This window comes from Ambystoma mexicanum, chromosome 5p, assembly GCF_040938575.1.
Source record: "Ambystoma mexicanum isolate Mex_15411 chromosome 5p, UKY_AmexF1_1, whole genome shotgun sequence".
Classification (NCBI taxonomy): domain Eukaryota; kingdom Metazoa; phylum Chordata; class Amphibia; order Caudata; family Ambystomatidae; genus Ambystoma; species Ambystoma mexicanum.
The window spans coordinates 823,687,143-823,707,068 of record NC_090930.1 but is presented as its reverse complement, the minus strand read 5'-3'; the positions used below and the strand labels follow the sequence as shown (position 1 = coordinate 823,707,068).

Below are 19,926 nucleotides of genomic sequence, written 5' to 3'. Positions count from 1 at the left end.
TTAGCGTGTTATAGCGACTGGATGCCTGAGAGCTTTTGGCGCTTTATAAGCACAATACAATAGAATAGAATAGAATATGCTGAATCTGAGGTAGTCTATTTTGAACTTAAAGGCAACTGGAGAAAAGTTGTTTTTGTACTATGTCAAAAACATATTCCTTGGTTGTGCATTTATGTTTTAACTAAACATTTCCTTTCTTTGTTTGCAGACGCTCAATAATATCTTAGTTTGGCTCCAACAACCACGAATTCAGTCATACAAAGCCCTTGAAGAAAGGTATATATGTCCTCCTTCACAGACTTTTAAACTTTGACCATCCATTTTTATTATTAATGTATACTCGACATGGTTCAAACAATTGAGGTTAGTCCTGTACAACTGTTATGCATTTTTCCTTGTCAAATGTACATTATCCAGGTTTATATATGTCTAATGACAAATCAATTTATGATGTATTACGAAGTTAATAATTGAATTATAGTGGCTGCCGGTGGTTGCCTTACCCTTCTGGTAATAGCTCAGTAGCCAGAGGTGATCGCACAGAGCAAAGAGAGAGCCTCCAAGGGCTCACGGCCAATACTGTCCGAGTAAGCCCAGGCTGCTATCCCTCTGGTGGTTATTAATGCACACTACACACTAAGATGGTGTCCTGTGAAATACTAAAAGGCTCTCCCATTATGAGTCCCTTTTCTATTTCCCTTGTGGCTGGCAGAGTGTGCCTGGGGCTGCTGAGGGCATAGTTGGCAGCCAGATGATCTAAGTGGGTGCTGTTGATAGCAGGTGAGTAGGTTCTGGATTGTAATTAAGGGGTATGAGGTACAAGTATGAGGTAGAAGCAGTGGAATATAAATCATAGGATAGAGGGTGTCGCTGTGCCATGGGTTTTCAGAACAGACGGGGGTTAATATTATTCCTAAAGCTCCCCTTGTCAACCCAATGTTAATGCAATGAATGCCACGATATCTATTGGATCTAATCCTCTTGACAAGACAGGTGGAGTACCAAGAAGAGGCAAATATAATGAAAAAAACAAAGTGAAAAAACAAATAACAACAAAACACAAGTCTCAATTGAAGTAAGACAATTCTATATTTGGTTGCACAAGCAGTGGAAGGCAGGGAGAAAAATGTCAGCCTTTAGGAGAGGCACCGGCAATGGGACTGGAGAATAGGCTTTTGCTGTCTTTTAAAGCCTTCGTTCCTGGGCACTGATCCACCTCCCCCATTGTTTCTAATCTCTGCTATTGACCTAATTCCAAACATTCTGATTTCAACAGCTTGACAATCATTTTCTTCATCTTCAAAATAAAAGCACCAGCACAACGATGGAAAGCCCTTTTTTCTGAAAACAATTTCCATCATCATGTTTGTCGGTACCACAGGAGATAAATGCTTTATCAAACTTTTCTGAGCGAAATTAAAAACTTCTTTCAAAAAGGAAAAACGTGGAAACACAGAGACCGTGTCCCCACCATAAGAGTAAGCAACCTGTCAGTGGAGAATGGTATACACCTGTCTACCCCCTAGTGAAAAACAGCTGTTGTTATGTCTAAAAACATCACCTCAGAACAGTGTATTAGCAGAGGCAGCATCAGAATTATGTCGGCGCCTGCAATGTTGCAAAAACATCTTTGAGTAAGGTTAAGTGCAATGCATTGGGGGAAAGGCAGCTAGTTGCCGAAATAGCAGGAAATTGCCTTTGGATATTCTGGCACACAGAATAATTCCTGATATCTGATTACTCCCTCAGCAAAACTCAGAAGTTATTTAAAAGTAATGTGCCTTTCTGGGGCCCTGTATTGGTGTGAGTTTTTAATCCTATATGGAAATCAGAGGAAGTGCCAGCAAGCTGGTGTAGCATGCGTATTGTGACTATATTTAAAAAGGGTGATGAAGCAGCTCCTTCGTTTTATCAGCATGTCTCCCTATTGTTTGCAGTCAGCTAGGGGGATTTCAGGGCGGGCTTGGGGAAAAATGAAGCAGGTGCTCAGCCTCTAAGCTTTACATAGAACATATTAACATACAATATCACCCAACTATAGTTGGTACTCATTACTCCTACATCCCGTCCCCTTTCCTCCATCCTTATGGGGCATCCCCCGGCACGGGGACAGTACCAAAGCCTATTGACAGTAACAAATGTGACCTTTGCCTTTAAATTTAGTATAGCGTGTGGGGGCGTGACCCCGGGCGTAAGCACGCCCACTCGGCCCTGCCCTCCTGCGCCTCGCCTCATTCCCTTTTTCTGATCGGACAGGAACGGACCTGGCAGCTTGCGCTGGCATCTTTTTTGAGCTTTGCGTACTTGGGCATATTTAACTTTTTTAATCCCCACCCCTCTTTGGTGCCTTGCCTTCTCTGGCACATGTTGGTCGCGGGAGGCTTCTCCAGGTGTGCCTCGTGCGACCGTTCCTTCTCGGCATCAGACCCCCATGCACTTGGTTTAGAGTGCCTCAGATTCGACCACCGTTGGGACGTGTGCGCACTGTGCAGCACCCTCGCTCTGCGTTCTGACAAACTGCCTATCCTGCTGGAGATTTTCAACACCTCCCCCCCCCCCCCCAGGACATCTAAAAGACTTGGTCTCAAAGGCATTGCAGCACAACAAGGGTAGTTACCTCTTTAACAATGCACCCCAGCACAGCGATTCCTTCCTGGGGACGCCGATTGGGAGAGGGTAGGCCCGAGGCCGTGAAGGCTACCAGTGCACGTGCAGAGGGGTTCAGGGGCCCTCCCGGGTCTTCCTCCAAGAGCCTCAATAGCTCTAACACCACACCAGGGTGCGATGGGCCTTCTGGCTCTAGCTCAAAGGAGGAGGCAGAGGCATCTTTTCAGGGCACATCAACTACCAGTTCTTGCTCTGAGGGCGGAAGGGCTAACCAGCCATCTCTGAGGTCGAGGATCAGAGTCCCAGAGTCACCTCTGAGGTCCATATGGTTTCTTCAGTGCCAGACCGGGTGGGTACCCATGTATACCTCCACAGATCCCGGCGCTGAACCCCAAGATGTCAGCCAGGCATGTGGCAGAACCTTCCAGGCCAGATTCTGCTCTGGAAGATAGGATCCCAGGCAGTCTTCAACAGGATAGCCCCCAAGCACATGGCGAAACCAGCACAGATTGATTATGGTCCTGATGTGAGGCCTCGGGGGACACGGTTTCCATCCTCAGAGTGGGCCGCACAGGGTGCCAGTAACCCGTTCCCTGCCGGGGTCCAGCAAGCCTCAGTCGAATGGTCTCCCAGGGTTACAACTATGCCATTCAGCTGTTGGGTTAACTCTTACAAGTTCCATGGGATTTTGAACTTTCCCCTTAGATCCCCGTAAGGCTGGGAGCAGCTACAAGGGCCCAGAGTGTTGGAGGGTGGGGCTCCTCGTCCGAACCAGGTGGCATTCAAGGATAGCGTCTTTGAGCAGTTCTTAACCCTGATGAGGTCACACCAGATGGGGGGGTACCTCAAGGATCTGATTAGGGATGTGGTACCTCAGATGTTGCCCCCCCGTCAAACCCCACTGAGGCCCCCCACCTGAGCCCCCAGGGGTTCCCGTCCCATTTCCAACAGCTCTGCCCCCAATTCCCTTACAGGAAATGAACCTCTCCCACCCCCAAAAGTGCTTTAGAGTGAGGCAAATCCCATAGATACACGTGCAACGTACTGGGGGGAGGGTAGCGTGCTAAGAAACTCTGCACAACCACAATATTACATGAACTACAGATGTATCAACTCAGTGCGCGCATATAAGTAAGCACATTTATTTGTAGTGATGATAGAACCATTCGGCCCGCATGGCTGTGAGGTGAACACAGGCCCAATGAAGAAACCTGTACAGGCCCAAGCACTGAGGAAAGAGGATCGAGAGACCCACGCTGCTAACTCCCATAGAGACTTTTCTTTGTTCCATAACTGTTGCGAATACTAATGCTCCCTGCAAGGCTGTCAGATAGCACCAGACGCCTCACCATGCACATTTATCACAGCTAGGCCAAAAGCCGACCTCTGACCCCCACCCAGCTCACCAGGAGTTGTGACACCCAAAACTGCCCCAGTACAAGACCCCTAAATTCCATGTTAGTAGGTGACGCCAGACCACCAACCATAAAATAGTCCAGAGCGAGGGTGGAAACATTGGGTGCGGATAGTGCGATATGGAATGAGAGAAGAATGTGTGGGTCAGCATGATCTTAAGCCTCCCCCTGTGCCGGTCTTAGAGCTTCCTAGGTGCCTGCCATAGTGATAGAATAGCTTACAATAGTTGCTAATGAGGAATGTGACCTTCATTCCCTGGAGACGATGAGCCCAGCTAGATAAATACAAAAGGAACAAGTTACTTACCTGTAACTATTGTTCTTCAGCATGGGTCTGGCATGGAATCACATGCAAACCCTCCCTCCTACCCCTCTGTGGCTCTTCTTGGTCATACTGCCACTTTACGTGCTTGCCAAATCTGAAGATGGCTACCAGAGGAGGGGCTTAGGGAGAGGACTGTCATTTGCCGGGGCCAGTATGATCCAGAGGACAGTGATTATTTTAGAGGAGAAATACAGTTTGTAAGTGGAAGTGAAACAGTTTTTCTTTCACTGAGTATTCCCGGCCTGACGGGGAATATTCATGAGCATGTGAACCCATGCCAGACCCATGCTGGCGAAAAATAGTTACAGGTAAGTAACTTGTTCCTTTTGTATTTATCTTTGAAAAAATAAATACAATGCAGACCAATTGGGTGGATTGGCACGCAGTGATCTTGATGCAGAGGTGAATGTGGCTGTTGAACTGCTATCATCCTACCAAGACTCTTAAGAGTTACAGACAGTTATACATTCTCTAAAATTGCATGGTCAGTCACAGAGAATCTGTATGAAATGAGGTGGCCACAAGCAATTGGTGAAAATAACAAATCCTGAGTCTATAAAGTCTACTTGGTTTACAAAATTCGATGGGTTCAATGGAGCTACTCGGCGAAGAGAATCCTATAGCACAAGAATCAACAAATGTAGAAAGAAACTGGACGTGGCCACTCAGTTGGCCGGGTGCTCTCAATATGCTGTATATATAAGCTGCAACTTTTGTTGTGCGTTTCAAACAACTTTCGTGATATTGTAGATTCATAACTGTATGAATAAATTCAAGGATTGACCATATGTAAAACATCCAAATGTCTTTTTAATTCTCATTTCGTGAAAGGTGTTGACAATCTGATCAGTATTCAATGTTGTGCCAATGCATTTCGGAATGTCGTACCATCGTCCTGGCTGAACACTGTTAATGTCACAACATGAAACATGTACAACATAGAGGTGCAAATAAGATACATACCCGCAAGGTGTTGGTTCAGATACATCAAATAATGCAAAATGAAAAAAAAGATGAAAGAAAAAAATGAATGATAAATCAAGGCAATTTATCCCCTGGAAAATTATGCATATCATTTTAACAGTTCAATATAGCTTCATTGATATATTAAAGGAATACCAGTTGTGCAATGCCTATACATGCATCTGTGAAGGAAATCAGAAATAGGAAAATGCCAGATTGCAGTGTTACATTATACTGTCCTGTCATTTAGGTAGATTATAATGCAGATGGTGGCTCGCAGCCCTTACCTGGGCAGTTGTTGCAAAATCTTAATGCGGTACCATCACAGACCCTGATATACACAAAAATAGAGTATTCAGTGTCGGATACATGCAGAAAGGTTCAATGAATAGAATGTACGGAAACATTGGTCGAGAACTTACCCCAGCGTGCTGGTAGGAAGCTAAAGTGATGGTGTTGTCTTGCATACAAACACTGGTTGATGTTTGTTAGGTATCCCTTGGTTACTGCATGAGGTCACAACGTCCCATGCGTGAGCACGTGATGATGTCACTGACGCCTCGCATCCCGCGCTGCCTGTCAGAACAGAGAGTATGGGTAGAGGTAAACAAGTGGATAACATACTGTATTAGTGATCCTTTTGTGTGAAAGCCTCTTGGTGGATACAGAGCAGGAAGACAGTGCTTGTGTCTAGAAAATCACATGGCTTGTTCATTTACATTTCCATATCCATCATTCTTTGTGGATACAGTCATGCAGGGCAGGAAGACAATGCTCGTATCAAGCAATTCACATGGCTTACTTATTATAAATTGTTGGTACGAAAAACATCTCTATGTTGGTAAAGTCAACCATGAGGGTTAGAGATTTTGAAAATATGTAGTCATATGAAGCACATATAGTTGATCTCCTCATTCATGCCTCCTGGCACAATAGCGTCCAGACGCTCGATCCGGAAGGTTTCCCTTTGATCGATTCTTCGCGCTATATCTTCATATTTACTTCGCTTCACCACTGTTTCCACAATATGAAATCGGATCTGTGAGATGGCTTGTTTCTTCTCGAACCAATGTCCTGCAACGGCGGAGTTAGGGTTCCAGTTCCTGTTGTATATGACCAGTGTTCATTCCATCTCAGTTTAGCTGCTCTTTTAGATTGCCCAATGTAACACAACCCAAAAGGGCATTTAATCTAGTAAATGATGTTTTGGGTGTTGCACGTGGCAAAGCTATGTATCCTGATCTTCCCTCCCGATCGAGGGTGGTTGGTTATATTGCCCATTTTCACAAACCCACAATTACTACAGTGTAAGCACAGGTAGGTCCTGTGTGTGTCGTGTTCAATTTTTGAGATTCTGGTTTTGTTCTGACTAATCAGTCTCTAAAAAGAGTGCTTCTTTGATATGTAAATGTAATTGGTTATTTATAACACACTTGAAACCCAGAGGTTTCTAAGCGCGGTAATACCCAGAGGTTTCTAAGCGCGGACCCGAAGATCGAACCTGTGTTGCACCATGTTGTCTTGCTTCCGAGGTGAGCGTGTTGCCCCGGAGCTATCCTCCCGAGAAATATGAGTAATATGAGTAATTCCTTAAATAAATGTTCCACCCTTGAGTCACAAGTCAGTGTTCTCCAGTTCTTCATAATCACAGATTTCATCTGATTACTCTGGATGGAAAATTTTGATACATATACTAAAGGTGGGGTGCTAGTCATTTTAACTTTTTCAGTCAATAGATAAGCCTATGCAGGAGGTTATTTCGATATGTTGTTTTCCGAATGATATTTGTTGTGAAGGCACTTTCTTGTGTTTAATGTATAATTTCCTGGGATGATTCATACGTTATTTGTATGCGTGGATCAATGGTGTTAGTGTAAGTAAACAAATCTTCAAGACTCTCTCGTGAGCCTGTCCAAATTCCAAATATATAATCGATTTAACATACCCAAAGTCTTACGTAATTGCGCCATAATGCATGGTCCAATATGTGATCTTTCTCATATTTAAAAAGAAAACAATTGGCATATGTGGGGGCACATGTCAATTTAAACAATTGGCGTATGTGGGCACATACGCTTATTGTTTTATGTTTAAATATGAGAAAGATCACATATTGGACCATGTAGTATGGCGCAATTACATCAGACCTTGGGTACGTTCTATACCCAATATATTTGGAATTTGGACAGGCCCCTGAGAGAGTCTTGATGATTTGTTTAACTACACTAACACCATTGATCCACGCATACAAGGAAGGCTAAGTTGCTGAACAGTGCTATGGGGTAAAGACATCTTTCTGTACGAGCTGCTATTGTCTGTATAATGTTGATCTGTTTTTATTTGGTTTTAAGGTAAAGCACTGATTGTGTAATTTTAGTGGAGAAATTATGAGTTTAGCGATTGTGATGATGTTACTAATGTGCTTTTTAACTTTTCTGTGAACTGCTTTTATGACCATTTTGTTGAAATAAAACAATAAATAAAAAAATATATATTTCAAATTTGGACAGACACATGAGGGAGTCTTGAAATTTTGTTTACCTACACTAACACCATTGATCCACGCATACAATTCACTTATAAATCATCCTAGGAATTGATGCATGTTTTAGATGTGCAACACCCTAAACATCATTTACTCGATTAATTGCCCTTGTGGGCTGTATTACATTGGACAATCTAGAAGAGCAGCTAAACTGAGATGGAATGAAGACCGGTCATGCATCGGGAACTGAAACCCTAACTCTGCCGTTGCAAGAGATTGGTCCGAGAAGAAACACAACATTTCACAGATCCGATTTCAGATTGTGGAAACAGTGGTGAAGAGAAGTAAATATGAATACATAGCGAGAAGAATGGATCAAAGGGAAACCTTCTGGATGAAGCCTCTGGACACTATGGTGCCAGGAGGAATGAATGAGGAGATCAACTATATGTTCTTCATATGACTACATGTTTTCAAAATCTCTAACCCTCATGCTTGACTTTACCAACATAGAGACATCTACTGCCCAAGAAAAGAGAGCAACTAGTTACATAACATGAAAAAAGGAGGTCAAGCGCGCACTCTAGTTCCCAGTCAAACATTCTTGATGCAAATAGTAACAGGGTTGACTCCCAAGATGGAATAGTAACAGGGTTGAATCCCATGTGCTGCTGTTAATTCCTCTGTTGCTTTTCTCCTCCAAGTACTTTCTTGTCTCAAACAATCTTCAGGGAGGCTGTGTACCTTTTCAGGTGTTGCTAATTAGTTTTTAATTTCAGTCTCAAAGGATTCTGGTATCTGTAGTGATGACACAGTTCAGTCTTTTCAGGTGTCCAGGAACCAACACCGCTCCAAAAACACAATTCCTACCCATGATTGGGGGAGGGGGGGAAAACCATAATTATGGTCCTCCACAGTGGGGCATGGTAACCCTGGTCCTGCAGCCTCTAGAGCCTGGAACTCATGTAGAGAAATGAAAAAGGTCAGGCGCGCACTCTAGTTCTCAGTCAAAAATTCTTGATGCAAATAGTAACTGGGTTCAATCCCAACAATATGCAATAGTAACAGGGTTGAATCCCAAGATGCAATAGTAACAGGGTTAAATCCCATGTGCTGCTGTTCATTCCTCTGTTGCTTTTCTCCTCCAAGTACTCTCTTGAGGCGGTTCAAGGATTTTCATAGAATCTTTAATTGGCCCTATGGCCGTCTCTGTGTCTGTCGTTTTGTAACACTCTCCTCCCTAGTCCAGGTGTCCTTCCGCTCCAGGTTAGTAGCTATCGAATGTTGACCCCTACGGTCTAAGTGCTGAAATGCCATCTGTCTACGCTCTATTGTGGGTTGGAAGAAGGAATCTGACTCTTTGAGGACATTCCCAAATTACTTTTATTTAGATAAGAGAACAGCCTAGCTTTCCGTATTCTATATATTTTCCCTACCTATCTAAAGGAACTAAAGGTGTGTTAGGCAGAATCACCTGCAGTACCCTTGAGGAACACTACAGGCAATTAAGACTACAAGTGTCAGTACAATTTCACCTTTGGTACAAGCCTGTACTACACAGTTATGTGGTAGCAGTGGCTAAGCGGCCAGACTCATCTCTGGAGTTGAGTGAGCAGTAGAACAAGTTACACACAGGACCAACTAATACAGTGATTCTAGTAGACACTTACTCAAGGTTTCTTGGTAAAAGAATATACATTTATTTACTCAGTTAGAAAACATTACACTAGCACAAGCAGCTCAATATCACACACTAATAAACCACAAAAATCCAACGGGTAAGTAAATGAACAAGTTTAGCTCCAAAATGAAGTGGGAGCAAAATGGCACTTCAGATACTTAATAAAGGAGGGAAAAGACAAGGTTAAAAGAATAGAAAGCCCAAATACATTCATAGGCAGGGCAAAGGGTTTCAGTTAAATATAACCATCAATTCTTCTCAATAGGCCTGGGCCAAAGTCAATGGTTGAGGGTGTTTTGTATAGGATAGCACAGTTCTGGTAAGTAACGGTTAAGTCTTTGCCACCGATTTTTAAAGGATTTGGCTAGGCGAAGAGTTTGACGAATGTTACGGGAAGGGCAAGCCTTTGTAGTTGAGGAAAGGTTCACGCACTTTCTTGATGGCCGAAAAGATTTCCGGACCGCGTTTGCACAGTACCTTGTCAATGAAGAAAGCTGTAGCTGAGGCAGTTGTTCCTGGCAGTTCGAGCAGATCTCGCTGTTCCTGAGCTTCAGTCGTGGGGACAAGAAGGAGGACGTCAGAAGGTTCCTGCGTTGCCCAGGGAAGAGGCCAAAAGCTGTAGCAAGACATTGGTTTAAGATGTGAGTGCCTTAAAGTCCATGAGCTGGTTTCCTTCCCTCTGGCTATCCGGTTTTCAACAGCACTCTGATGAAAATTCGACCAGATGGGGACGGTGTCCAGGTGGCTTGCGAGTTGGTTGTTCCCACCAAACTCAAGGGAAGAAGTTGACCTTGAAGGGCATCTCTGTTGTCAGAGTTTCAGGCAATTCGGACCTGCAGCAGGGCTTCACCAGTCGTCCAGGAGTTACAGTAGTCCTCTTCCTTCCTCTCCTTCGGTTCTTTCGTTCCAGTGGTCGACTCTGCTTTCCAAGTCCCAGAGACCTGCTTTTAAACAGTTTTCCCCCATTCATTCCAGGCTGGCTGTCACTCACACAGCAGGGTGGCTGTCCTTGCCGGACAGCCAGCCGGCCAATCATGCCAGAGTGCATTCAGGTCTCCTAGGAGACTAAGCACAGGGAGTTTCGGGCACCTCCCTCACATCCTGTCCACCCCAGACACTCGAGCGCCATAGGAGGGCTTCAGCACTGAAGCCCGCCAAATGCCAACGAACAAAGGGACCAAACCTGGTTTGGCACGCAGAGACAAACGCAAGAAGAACCTTTCCTAAAAGAAATGGCAAAAAAAGATGACCGGAGTCTGTTTTTACAGATAGGTCTTGGCCGCCATATTGAAAAACATGGCTGACCTGATTTTTAGCTACCATTGTTAGCGGTCGGGGAAAATCATGGTAGTTTGATCTAAACCACTGCCACCAGCCATTTAAAGTAGGAAAGTGTAACCTTTGACTGTTACCTGAGTGTTTTGACTCGAGGGAAGCTAGGCAACCCCTCCAGCACTCTATAGGAAGATAGTGTGTTCTGGGTCAGTACATTTAAAGAGACTAGTAAAGTCAATTTAACTTTACATGCTCTGGGAGACAGGTAGTCCCAGAGAATGTATTAAAACCTTGGGGAGTCTGAAAGACACCTCTGTGCCACTGCACTGAAGGTGCTGTTTGACACATAGAAAACGATGATGCCGTGGAGTTTGTTTAAGACGCCATAACCAAAGAAGACAAAAGTAAAACACACATCAAAATACATGAAAGAGTGGGGAAAAAAGACTAAACACTCATTCCAGGTAAAAAAATAAAATCCTAGAAATCCAGCAAAGTTGCTGGGGGTCTCAAAAGGTAAGGGAAATTAGCACATATTGAGAATTCTCCCTAACAAGTTGCTAGTCTGTCGTCAGGAAGTCCCAAAGAATGAAAAGTCCTCAATCCAAATCTAGTTCTATCCTGACCCTACCACTAAAACTAAACCTAAACAATCTGAGGATATTGGCTTGAATCTCCTGATGTACCAGTCTTTTCTGACAGCCTCATTGTAGCAGTGTCTTTAATATCGTTGCAATTTATCTAGTATGACCTTTAATAATAGTCTCTTATCGCTTGTAATTCCTCCACAATATTCTTGGGTTTGATATTCTCTTTTGCAAAGTCTTTATGCAAACCTTCCTCGTGATACTTCCTCACTTGTTGGTTGGAGGTTTTAGACCTCCCACAGTCTATTGATCGAGGCTCTCTCCGCGTGGCTGGGGTTTCTGCCCACTTGAAATTTCCCCACTTATGGATTCTCTTTGTTGCCACTTTCTGTATTTGACAAGTTTGGCTGTCTTTCTCTTTCACAAGACTTTGTTTCCTGTCTTTGCAGCTTGTTGCCCATATAGTATTTTCCCTTTATTATTAGATTCTGGTTTGGACCCTTCATAGACTTCTCAGACAGGGTTATTCAATCCCCTCCGTCTCAGCTTTATACAGTTCCGATTACCTAAGTTTACATTCAGTAACTCCTCATGAGTATTGGGACAAGTTCCTTTTCTCGTCTTCTGTTGCCCTTACGACCTCTCCCGTTCTCCCCGTTAACTCTCTGCAGGCTGGGAAATGTCTCAGACTCTTGCATTCGCTTGGATGCTCTTCTCTGGTACTGGGCTTCTCCTTTCTTCTCTTTGTCATGCCCTCATCCTTGGCAGTCCTTCTGCCATGTACAGACCTGGCTTTTGGGAAGATACTTGTGTTCTCCATGACTCTCTTGTTCTTTGTGCTTATTGTTTTCCCGTTCATGGCTTCCCTTACGTCATTCTACAGACTTTACTGCTTGGAAGCTGCTCACGCTTCCCATTGACTTTTCGGATGGTCTCGGCGTGTTTGCTTTGTGGCTCTGCCCACCACAGTAGAGGGGTGGCCTCACCACCACCTGCAGCAGGACTCTGCTTTCCTGCACTACAACGGTTCTTCCGTTGTCGGATATGCTACATCTCAGTCTGGCATTCAGCCACTCTTGGAAAGTCACAGGCTCTGCAACTGTTCTCTCTGGTGTGCCTCCTTCATCTGGCTTCCCTGGCATAGGATACTCACTGCCTCTCCAGCTTCCACCACTCGTCCCATTTAAGTGTGCATATTCTCTTAAAGAGAGATTCTCATTTCCTTCTTCAGGCTGTTAGGTTCCTGCATTACTTTCAGCCAAACAAGTATATGGTACAGTAGTCTGTGTAGCCATTAGTCCCATGTACTGACAACGTACTGACACAGCTTTAGTGAACAGGTTTCAGAAAAAGGCTAAAAAAAACAAAAGGTGGAAAATTCAACAAGTTTTCACCCTATAACAATCAATCCACCCCATCATGTTCATATGCGCAGAACTCACCCAGTCAACCCAAGACACATTCTCTCTCTTCTTATAGTCCCTGAACCTTTTAAGGTATTGGGTAGGTTTCTTGCCAAACTTCGCAATCAAAGCAATTGTCTTGCACTCCTACTGACTGACCCCCTTCTTCCACACTCTGTTTCAGAATAGTCATAACCAGTCTGAGGTACTCTGCTTAACAAACACTTAGCCCTATCCTGTCAGTCAACATCATTGATTTCACAAGCCATCTCAATTGCTTCCAACCATTGGATAATATCTGCACTCTCCATATACACATTCCCCAAATCTTTCATAAATTTAGTGGCATGAGACCTGCCACCCCTAACTGGTCTAGATGAAGTCTCCACCTACTCTTACGTCCCGTCCCCTTTTCTCCATACTGTATGGGTGTCCCTTGCGAGGGACAGGAGACAGAACCCTTTTCACCAGAAAAATCTTCTTCCCCTTTAAATTTAGAGGCACGCGGGGCACGGCCCTGGGAGCATGTGCTCGTCTGACTCCGCCCACCGGTGCCACTCCTCAGTCCCCTTTTCAACGTCGACGGAAGCGGTCCGAAGTCACCAACGCTCTTGGGTTTGGCTTCGGCCATGTAATACCACGCGCTCTTCCCCGGATATTCTTCTATCAGTGTCTTTTTCTTTTCCATAGGTACTTGGTCCTCTGACGCCATGCTCCTCCCCGGCGCATGTCGACTTCAGCGGGCTTCAGCAGGTGTCCAAGTGTTAGGGAGCATTCTCATTCGAATGGATTGTGTCCTCCGATGTATTCCTTATCTTGATAGATTACATCCCAGCTTGCTGGCCTTGGAATTTTTTTCATTAGAGGGCGCTGCGCGTCGACGTCCCTCGAGCTGGTGTCCCTCGACAGCCACCGTCTCGGCGCCGACGTCATCGTGCATATAAATGGACTTGTGCAGCGACCGTTGCTCAGTTCTGTTTTTCTGCGCTTCGTGGGCCTCGGAATCGTGTCGCTCAGTTCTTTCTTCAAGTAGATTCAACTTATTCCTCGAAGATAACATCTTTATTTGATGGCTTTCTCATCCGAACCGTCGACTCCACATTCTGGCTCAAAAGATGTCGCGATTGTGGGAAGAAAATGTCGTTGACGGATCCTCACAGGATCTGTTTGTGGTGCCTTGCATCGGAGCATCACTGTTCAGAATGCGAGGACTTTATGTCCATGACAGCGAAAGCCTTGAAGGAGCTTAAGGGGAAGCTAGAAAGAGGTAAGACTCTTAAAACGTCTACTCCTTCGAAAGTTTCCTCGGCAGAGTCGAGACATTCGTCTCCTCGCTGTCACAGGAAACATTCCCGTTCAAGGTCCCGAAGCGGTTCAGTCTTCGAGCTCGAAACACTTGAAAAAGAGGCATTGTAGATCTCCCTCTTCTTCGTCTTCTTCTATTTCCCCGGAAAGGGTCACCTGCCCCAAGAAACACAGCTCTCCAGCTAAGTGGGAGGAATTCCGTAAGAAAATGCTTAGCGTCTTCGAGAAAGCGGCCTTGAACCCCTCGGAGAGGGCTAAAGGTGATACCCTGGGTGAAAGACCCGAAAAATCAAAATGCTGCGAGTCGTTGCACCCGGCGAAAGAAACTGCCTGAGAGAGTCATGAACCCTCGAGTAAAGGCAGTAAGACTGCGTCATCGACTACGCCGTCGTCGAAGGTTTCTTCGACTCATAAATCTGCGTCATCAACGCCTTTATCGAAGGGTCCATCGACACATAAATCGGTTCCATCGACACTGTCTTCGACGCCACTGTCGACTCCGATAAAAGACAGACCTACTACTGTCACTAAATCTCAGTCAGTAGAGGTGCTGAGGACTTCGACCATGACCTCAAGGATGCCGTCGACAACTTCGATGACTCCGAGTAGGATTCCGATCCTCTCGAGTACTTCGAGGTCTCTTCAAACTTTTTCAACGCCCTTTTAGGGGTTTGTCAAAGCCTTTCACTTCCACGTCGACAACTTCAACGTTTTCTCAACCGGTGACAACAAATCTGGCCCCTTCTGCTCTAGAAATGGGTTCTAAACCATACCCTACACCCATACCAGAGGAATTTATGTCTGAAGAGAACAGGTTAAAGGATCTTCGAGGCTCTTTACATGAGGCAAGTGGTTTAGATACTTCTCCAGAAGTAGAATTTGCTACACCAGACCCTGGGAGCATGCTGAGACCCCTTATAGGGTTCCGATGGCCGGAATAATAGAGTTCATGGGGTGGTCTACACCTTCACCTTCTTTTCAGCAGGATGACCTTACTGACGTTTTAGTTAAAGGTCCACAGGAGGATCCTTTTGTTCCTTTTCATACTGCACTGCAAAGAGAAATCTCTGCTAATTGGGAAACTCCTGAAGTTATCCCGGCAGTTAACAAGAAACTATCTGACAAATACAGGGTATCTGCTTCAGACCCTGAATATTTGAGCAAACATCCAACCCCAGAGAGTTTGGTTGTACAAGCAGCAACTTCATCAAACAGTAGATCTGCATACCCTACTATTCCACAAGACAGGGATGATAAAAGGTTTGACGCTATGTCAAAAAAAGTATTTTCGGCATGTAGCATGGCGCTTAAATCTATTAACACCACTTGCACGCTTGCAAGATTCAGCCATACACTTTGGGAGTGTGCTTCATCTGCGGCTGACTGTCTCCCGGAAGGAGAGGAAAGGGAAGCATTTTTAAACATCATTAAAGATGGGAAAGATGCAATGTGCGAGGCCCTTCAAACTGGCATTGATTCTGCTGACAGTATCAGCAGGGCCATGGCTGCAAGTACTACAATCCGCAGATTTGCGTGGTTGCGAAAGTCTGGTTTTGCTCCAGATGTACAGGCCAGACTTTTGAATATGCCCTTTGACGGAGAAGTTACAAACATCTAAGGCAGCAGCAAAATCTCTCGGAGCTGCAATCCGTCAGACTCCAAATAGCCCCTCAGGAACCTCCTGGAGGGTTATGTCCTTTCACTTTTATTCCGCATTCGGAAAAGGCAGAGGACAGCCAGAGGGGCCAAAAACGATTCACCCGTGGTGGATGGGTTAAAGGTACAAAAGCCGCAGCAGCAGGTGCCTCTTTACCATCGGCATCTGCGTGAGCCGCTTCTAAACCCCTCTGAGGTCTCTCCTCACAAGACACTACCAGGGGGCAGGTTAACTCAACATCTGGCGGAATGGCAGGCTATTACGTCAGATGCTTGGGCATTGGAGACAGTTGCCCAAGGTTACTGCCTACCTTTTCTGCACACCCCTCCGACTCATCCACCGGGGAACAACTCTTTGATGTTTCCAGATCCGCTCCTTCTGCAGGAGATTCTAGACCTGCTAGAGAAAGGTGCCATAGAACCGGTACCTGCAGCGGAGAGGAACAAGGGTTGGTATTCCCCCTACCTCCTAGTACCGAAGAAAGACGGAGGACTGAGATCTTGGACTTACGAGAATTGAACACATTCCTCAGGAAGGGACACGTTCAAGATGGTAACTCTCTCTCAGATCCTTCAGGCCCTCCTACTTCAGGACTGGCTGGTATCTCTAGACCTTCAGGATGCTTATTTTCATGTGCCAATACATCTCAAACACTGGAAATACATGAGGTTCGCAATTGGCAACTCTCACTATCAATTTCGAGTTCTGCTATTTAGACTGACCTCCGCCCCAAGGGTCTTCACCAAGCTGATGTCGGTAGTGGCGGCGAGTCTAAGGAGGGAAGGGATCCACGTCTACCCCTACCTGGACGATTGGCTGATCAGGGCTGTATCTTTGAAACAGGCCCAGGCCCAGCTAGATTATGTCTGCCACTTCCTTCACAAACTGTTCTTCTCCCTCAATTTAAAGAAGTCACAGATGATACCATCACAGAGACTCCAGTTCATTGGAGCAGTCCTGGACACTTCCCTGGGAAAAGCCTTGCCACCAGAGTTGAGGGCTCAAGATATTCTACAGATGGTCACCAAGTTTCAAAATGCCCAACGTCTCCCAGCCTTTGACTTTTTGAGGTTGCTAGGCCTCATAGCATCCTGAATCTTCCTTGTGCCAGAGGCTCGCCTGAGAATGAGATCTCTTCAGTGGGCACTGAGAAGTCAGTGGTCGCAATTCTCAGGGAGAATGACAGATCTCCCCCGGATTCCGGACAAGGTAGCCCGCGGCCTTCAATGGTGGGCCTATCCAGAGAACATCTTGAAAGGAGAACTGTTTTGGCAACCATGGCTGGAGATAACAGTAGTCACAGACGCCTCACTCACGGGGTGGGGAGCCCATGCCAACGACTTGACCATCAGCGGTCGTTGGTCTCCATCGGAGTCCAGACTACACATCAACCTATTGGAGCTGAGAGCGAACAGACTAGCGCTGAAAGCTTTTTCTGCCATCAGTACAGGGGAGAAATCTCCTGATAATGATGGACAACATGGTGGCAATGCACTACCTCAACAAAAGAGGGGGCGTAGGATCACTGCCACTGTGCAGAGAGGCGATGCAGCTCTGGTTTTGGGCAATCCAAGAAGGAATCTCTCTATCGGCAGTCCACCTAGCCGGAGAGAAGAACTTGACAGCGGACGCTCTGAGCAGGCAGAGCACAGTCTCCCACGAGTGGGAGCTAGCTCAGGAAGTCCTTCAAGAGATCTTCGCCCTTTGGGGAACCCCTCAGGGGGATCTGTTTGCCACAAGCACCAACAGGAAGTGTGATCTGTTCTGTTCAAGGGAATTTCCCCCGAGAGGAGCTCTAGGAGACGCGTTCGTAGTGGACTGGGAGTTTCCACTCCTTTACGCGTTCCCACCAGTCCCCGTTATTCCTCAAATGATCAGGAGGTTGAGATGATTCCGGAAAACCATGATCCTAATTGCCCCGGATTGGGCCAGGAGAACGTGGTACCCGGACCTTCTAGATATGTCCATCTGCCCTCCATTCCGTCTTCCACTCAAAGAGAATCTTCTCTCGCAGAAGGGAGGTCAGGTTCTCCATCCAGACACCAGAACCCTCAACCTTCACGCTTGGCTTCTGAAAGGGTGAAGTACAAGGATTTGGGATCTCCCTGATGACGTCATGGAGGTTTTGGTTTTGGCCAGAAGGCCAGCAACAAAGTCTTTATACCGCTGCCGTTGGAACAAATTTGGAACAAATTTTGCAGCTGGTGTAGGGAAGAGAATATGGACCCTTTTTCATGTGGTACACCAACGGTGTTATCATTTCTACTCGGTAAACTCAGGCCTTCAAGTTGGCACTGTAAAAGGCTATCTCGCAGCGCTTTCTATCTTCAAGCGCACTGCGGAGGAACCATTGTATTTCAAACTTCCTCTAGTGATACAATTTCTCAAGGGATTAACTAATGTTTATCCTCCAAAACCATTCCAGGTTCCCTTATGGGACTTAAATTTAGTTTTAAACTTCCTAATGGGCACTCCATTCGAACCACTTCACTCTTGTTCGCTGAGATTTCTCACGCTTAAAACTGTCCTATTAGTAGCACTAACATCTGCTAGGAGGGTGAGCGAGCTACAAGCTCTCTCCTGTAAACCCCCACATACAATTTTCCACAAGGACAAAGTTGTCCTACAGATGACGCCTAATTTCCTCCCAAAGGTGGCTTCTGAATTTCATATTACTCAGAAAATTACCTTACCTTCGTTCTACCCTCCTCCCCATCCGGGGAAAGAGGAGGAAAGGCTACATAGGCTGGACCCAAGGCGGGCTCTCAGCTTTTACATCAGCAGAATGGCTAGGATCAGGCAAGCAGACCAACTGTTTGTAGAATACTCAGGTCACAAGTTGGGACTACCCATAACAAAACAAACCATCTCCAGGTGGATTATTTTGGCCATTCTGGAATGTTACAAACTGGCAGGGGAAGAGCCACCCCAAAATCTCAGGGCTCATTCAACCAGGGGTATCGCAGCCTCTTCGGCTCTCCAAAGAGGGGTACCGGTCCGAGACATATGTGCGGCTGCCACATGGTCGTCCGCACATACATTCACAAAATTTTACAATCTGGATTCCTCTACTAGTCAAGAGACCAGATTTGGCAAGGCCGTATTACAGTTGGTCCATCTCTAAAGGGATACGTAACATTCTCACTCCCACCTCCTATTACATGCCACTGCTATGGGAGTCTATCAAAGATAAGGAATACGTCGTAGGACACAATCCCTTCGAAGAATAAGTTACTTCTTACTTTGTAACATTTTTTCGACGGGATGTTCCTCCGACGTATTCCTTATCCCCCCTCCCATCCATCCCCGCAGTGATACTTCCCTTGTGGTTGCAGCTTACACTCCTTCAAGGTCAATAACCAATTCAGGCATGAATTTTCTTATGCTACAAAACGGAACTGAGCAACGGACGCAGCGTATGGCTATTTGTGGGCATGGTGATGTCGGCACCGATACGGTGGCCGTCGAGGGACATCGACTCGGCGCCCTCTACAGAAAAAATTTCCGAGGCCAGCAAGCTGGAAACGTATTATCAAAGATAAGGAATACGTCGGAGGAACATCCCGCCGAAAGAACGTTACAAGGTAAGAAGTAACTTGTTCTTCAGCGCCACTGAATCTGGGGTGGACCCATTGTGTGGGAGTGTGAGTAGGACCCCTGGACAGCGTTGCCTCAGCAACCCATGTCACACTCTGCCCTGATAGGCTGGAGGGTCTCCCGCCAGGATTACCACTCCACTGTGTGAGTGACAGCTAGGGTGTATGAATGGGGATCTTTTTGCATAAAAGCAGGGTCCTGAGGACTGGAAGAGCAAGACGTCACCACTGCAACTAAGAAGCCAAAGAGGAGAGAAGCCAAAGACATCTGCACCAACTGAACCACCAGTGAAGCCCTGCTGCAGCGTCTCACCACTTTTCTCCACACGAAGAGAGATCATCTTCATCTGCAAGAGCCTTCTTCCCTTGAGCTGGTGGGGCCAACCATTTTGCCAATCGCCTTCCAGGACCTGCCTTGGTCGAATCGCCAGTGCCTTGCACTCGGAGACCAGATAGCCAGGCACCTGTCCACCCGGACAGCGATTTAAAGGAGCTTCCGTTTTATTTTGTTTGGCAGCACCGCGGCTGGTTTCATCCCTGCACAGTGCAGTAACTCGAACCTTCCTCCACAACGAGAGTCTCTCTTCCTCTGCTGGATCTCCCGAACTGCAGGAACTGCCAGAAACA

General features: G+C 45.9%; 1 protein-coding gene across 3 annotated transcripts in view; it reads left to right on the top strand.

Annotated features, from left to right (window-relative positions):
- DPY19L1 (dpy-19 like C-mannosyltransferase 1) overlaps window positions 1–19,926 on the top strand; it is a 2,006,077-nt gene that overhangs the window by 1,304,065 nt on the left and 682,086 nt on the right. For all 3 annotated transcript variants that reach the window (XM_069613244.1, XM_069613243.1, XM_069613242.1), the window contains one exon: window positions 209–276. In XM_069613244.1, coding sequence (XP_069469345.1) covers window positions 209–276 — 68 coding nt within the window. The remainder of the gene's footprint in view (window positions 1–208; window positions 277–19,926) is intronic.